The sequence below is a fragment of the Galendromus occidentalis genome, unplaced genomic scaffold (genome assembly GCF_000255335.2).
Source record: "Galendromus occidentalis unplaced genomic scaffold, Mocc_1.1 scf7180000076583, whole genome shotgun sequence".
NCBI lineage: Eukaryota > Metazoa > Arthropoda > Arachnida > Mesostigmata > Phytoseiidae > Galendromus > Galendromus occidentalis.
Genome location: NW_003804572.1, coordinates 171607 through 175446, shown reverse-complemented (window position 1 = coordinate 175446; position 3840 = coordinate 171607). Strand labels below are relative to the sequence as shown.

At 53.6% G+C, this 3840-nt stretch overlaps 2 protein-coding genes across 2 annotated transcripts in view; both read right to left on the bottom strand.

The window, feature by feature from the left end:
* LOC100899875 (uncharacterized) overlaps positions 1–3579 on the bottom strand; it is a 6257-nt gene extending 2678 nt beyond the window's left edge. Inside the window, exon 1 of the mRNA XM_029113363.1 lies at positions 3482–3579. The gene's annotated coding sequence lies outside the window, so the exon portion shown is untranslated. The remainder of the gene's footprint in view (positions 1–3481) is intronic.
* On the bottom strand, positions 38–1641 carry MrgBP (MRG/MORF4L binding protein). The gene is made up of 2 exons (XM_029113362.1): positions 256–1641; positions 38–145 (listed from the first exon to the last, which is right to left on the bottom strand). Exons 1-2 carry the CDS (start codon positions 1639–1641, stop codon positions 38–40), a joined length of 1494 nt encoding a protein of 497 aa, XP_028969195.1.
* Positions 3580–3840: the final 261 nt, after the last annotated feature.

The window sequence follows — 3840 nt, the reverse complement described above, 5'->3', positions numbered from 1 at the left end:
ATTCGCCGGACTGCTCGTTTCTGAGCGAGTTGCTCTTTTACGGGTGTGACCTGGTTTCGCAGCAGCAACGGTGGGGGTTGTCGACGGGGTCTTCGATGAAGTGGTCGCCGGAGAGGCAGTCCTTCTGGCACTCGTCGTTGAGGGGCTAGAGTTCCTCTTGGAGGTAGCCGGCGAGGCATTGCGGCGACTACCGGTCGATGGCGCAGGAGAGACATTACGGGAGGATCTTCCTCTTTGCGGTGTCTCTCGCTTGACCGGTTCCTGATGGCTGGCGGGCTTTCGCGAGTCGTTCCGTTTCGAAGTCGATTTCGAAGATGTTTTATCTGAGGATTTCTCCTTGCTGTCCTTGTCCTCTTGGGTGGCTGACGAGGTCCGGGTGCGCTTCTCTGTCTGCTCTTTCTTTACGTCGGTGACCCTCCTACTCTTGGCGCTATCGTCGTGTTTCTTGTGATCGCTCCTCCGAACCGACTGAGTAGATGACTCTCTTTTGGTCGTCGTCGTCGTTGACGCTTTCGAAGCTCCGTCTTTATTCTTCAAGTCTTTGGTCGATCCGCTCCGACGAGACTGCGAAGACGAAGCACTGTGGTGATTACTCGCTCCGGACTCTTTCTTCTCGTCCTGTGAGCCGGGAGCCGCTGTTGCTGAACCGGGAACTGCGGCGTTGGAGAGAACCGTCGACGAGGTCGTCGACGAGTTCGCCGGCGTGGACGTCGACGTGGTGGACGATAGTGTCGAAGAGGGCGGTGAGTTCGAGGGTGCGGACACAGATGCGCCAGCGGACGCACCAGCAGAAGACGCAGAGCCAGCCACTGCTGTCGCAGCTGAGCCCGGAGCGTTGCTGAAAGCTGGAGAGGTCGATCTCGCTTCCGAGTGATCGGAGGCTGACGTCGCTGCTACTGCCGCTGAGGATCCTGAAGAGCCGCCGTCCACGTTGCTGACCGCCGTCGTCGAAGCCGATGTTTCGGGTTGGGGAGTCTTATTCCTCTCTTTAGCGGATACGACGGCTGCACCTGCACCCGTCGCCTTGGTGTCCGAGGGTGTAGCGGCAGCTTCAGGGGCAGGCGTTGCGCTCTTTGTTGAACTCGAGGAGGGAGATGGGACAGACATGGCCGTCTCGCCGATCGCCGCTCGCCGCGCTCTGGCCGTATTACTGAATGTAGGTATGGGACAGGCTTTCGCAGGGGTCCAGTCGCCTTTGCCGGTTTTGCCACCTGTGGCCGGTTTTTTCGGCGGGAGCCGTTTCTCTGAGGAAATGTCGCCATCGGTCGTGGACTCGTCCTCGCTGACGTTGGTAACGCTGCTGCTTCTAACGTCATCGCTGGTCGTGTCCTCGTCGCTCAAGTCGTTCCCGGCTGCCTTTCTGCGGATTTGAATCAGCTGACCGAATTCGTCTTCAGGCAGCTCGAAGTCGACCGTGCGCGAATTAGGGAAAGGCGATATTTCACTCTTGTCGAGCGCCTCAAGATCCCACAACTCTTCGAGACGGTCCCAAAGGACTTTCGAGGACACATCTTGATTTGCGAGACGACAGAATTTGTCGTGCAGGAAAAGCATTTGGAAATGCTTCGCGATACCGACCGGTTTGTGTCCGGTAAGGGCATAGAATAGATTGACTTCGGTTTCAGCTTTTTCCCAGTTCATGTTGGCTGAACGAACACTGCCGCCACCTAGAATGAAGCAGATAGACTCTCCCGTTATCCCGCCGGCAGTCCGTTCAAACCAACAAAAACAAACTTCGTGTACGCGAGCTACTGCTAAGCCGGTAGACGATTATCTCTCCAACCAAAAAACCTAACAGACAAGCGAAATAGACAGCACATGTCGCAAGGGGTAATGACGCGACCGATTCCAAGCCAAGCTTTCCCGGAAACCCCTTCCAAAGAAATATCAAATATATATGCGGGCCAATAAGATTGACCCATACAGAAAATTTCTAGTCGGATTGAAAAATAATCCAATGAAAAATTAATATTCGTCAGTGTTGTGATGTGAATTGGAAGCATGCATCGCGGATTCTCCAGAGTCACGATTGGAGTACCTATATTCTTCAAGCACTGGTCGCGGTCCGGGAACGCTCATACCCAAAGGATACGGAAAGGCGGCTCTAGGGAAAGTCCCCGTCGAGATCAGAAACGAACACTTTCGGAGCGAAGATCGGATGTATCACCGAGATCCGATGTCGATTGCAACCATCAACAAGGACGATGATTGAACATGTCTGCGAGCATGAATCGCCGTCAGTTCCTTGGTGAGATCCTTTACCGGTTTCGCTTAATTCCGGAGAAGATTATCGAATTCAGTTCTTCTTCCGACTTGGAGGAGAGCTTAGATTCGATCGATGAGACTAGCGGAACGATCACGTCCGAAAGTCTCAAGCTCTCGAGGCCTGCCGGTGTCGGACGCGAATTGCTTCAACAATTTCCTCCAGCATCAACCAAAACAATCGCGAATATGCTGGTGGGATCCGACCGCTGCGTTGGTTGGAAATCACGCCTCCAAGCTGTCAAGTTAATCTGGATGAGAATAGAATAGGGTATATAATCGCTGGGAGTCCAGACCCCTGACAGCGAAGCTCGTAGTGAGAAGGGTTCTCTTTGAGAGAGGACCATGTCATTCAGGTACTGGGGGATGGAAGCGGGCTCAGAACCATTCTCCTCCGGAGTCCCAGGTGGATTTCGTATTAAATTCGACAGAAGATCGGCCCTCGGGGAATCTTCCATTCCAATATGCCCATCTAAGGGTGAGCTTCATTCTGATCTGTTTGCTCAGGAACACGTCATGGCGACCAACACGAGCGTGCACTTCGGAGAGCCAGGCATAATGGAAATCTGAAGACTCACTTCAGCCTCAGCAGACTTTCTCGGACTCGAGTTTACTCAGCCGATTATGAATTAAGGAATGACACCGCATGGAAGTTGGGGGTACGGTTTCGTACGTTTTCGACATGGATGCCCAGATTTCCTCCGACGTTTCCCCGGAGACGGCATCACAATCCTCCCGAGGAGTCCTGTCAGGATGGAACTGAGAATTCCTGGGGTTTATTCGATCAGAGATGGAGGCGACCGAGCGAGGGTCTCTTCATGCTCCACCGAGATCATCGAAGCACGGGAGTGCTTCCCGCCCGATAATTACGAGAATCCTCAACGTAGCGTGACCAAGGACGGGAGAGAAAACCCAACGGGTCCTGAGCGGAGACAACACGGAGCGCTATTGGGAATTCATAGATGATGATGGCTCCATCGACGCGACATTTCTCGAAACCGGAGATCCGCAGCGTTGCTGTGACGGCAATTCCCCAAATACCCAATACTGGGAGCCGCTTCATCTGCACACAGCCATCTACAGTACGTACTACGATAGTGCATCCGAAGATAGGACAGAAAACCTAATGCAGCCATGGATGAGTCAACGAGCTAATCAGAAAGGAAAACCGAGGCCCTACTCCAAACAAGCGGGAACCAAAAAAGAGAGTTTCACTTACCGGCTTATCGAGGAAGTCTGTCCAGAGCGGGAACACAGCGGGATACTTCTAGTCAACTAGGACCGTTGATTAGATTCCCTGCCTGGAGGCATCGACGAGATCTCGCACGAAGTCACACAGAAGTGACCAGAGCAATGGAATCGGTGACCGAAGCGAGAAAACGATCACAATGCGGCTGAATCTGGCAGGAGAAGCGGCTGCTCGACGAGGACAGACGTGCTCGCGAGTTGCGAGAGTCGTCGTCCCTCTATTCACAATTTCGAGAATTTTCCGTAGGCGCGGCGATGTTACTGAGTGGTAACAGTTGTGATCCGGACGACGAGACCTTGGCTCTTTCCGCCGCTGCGTGGCTGCTTCAC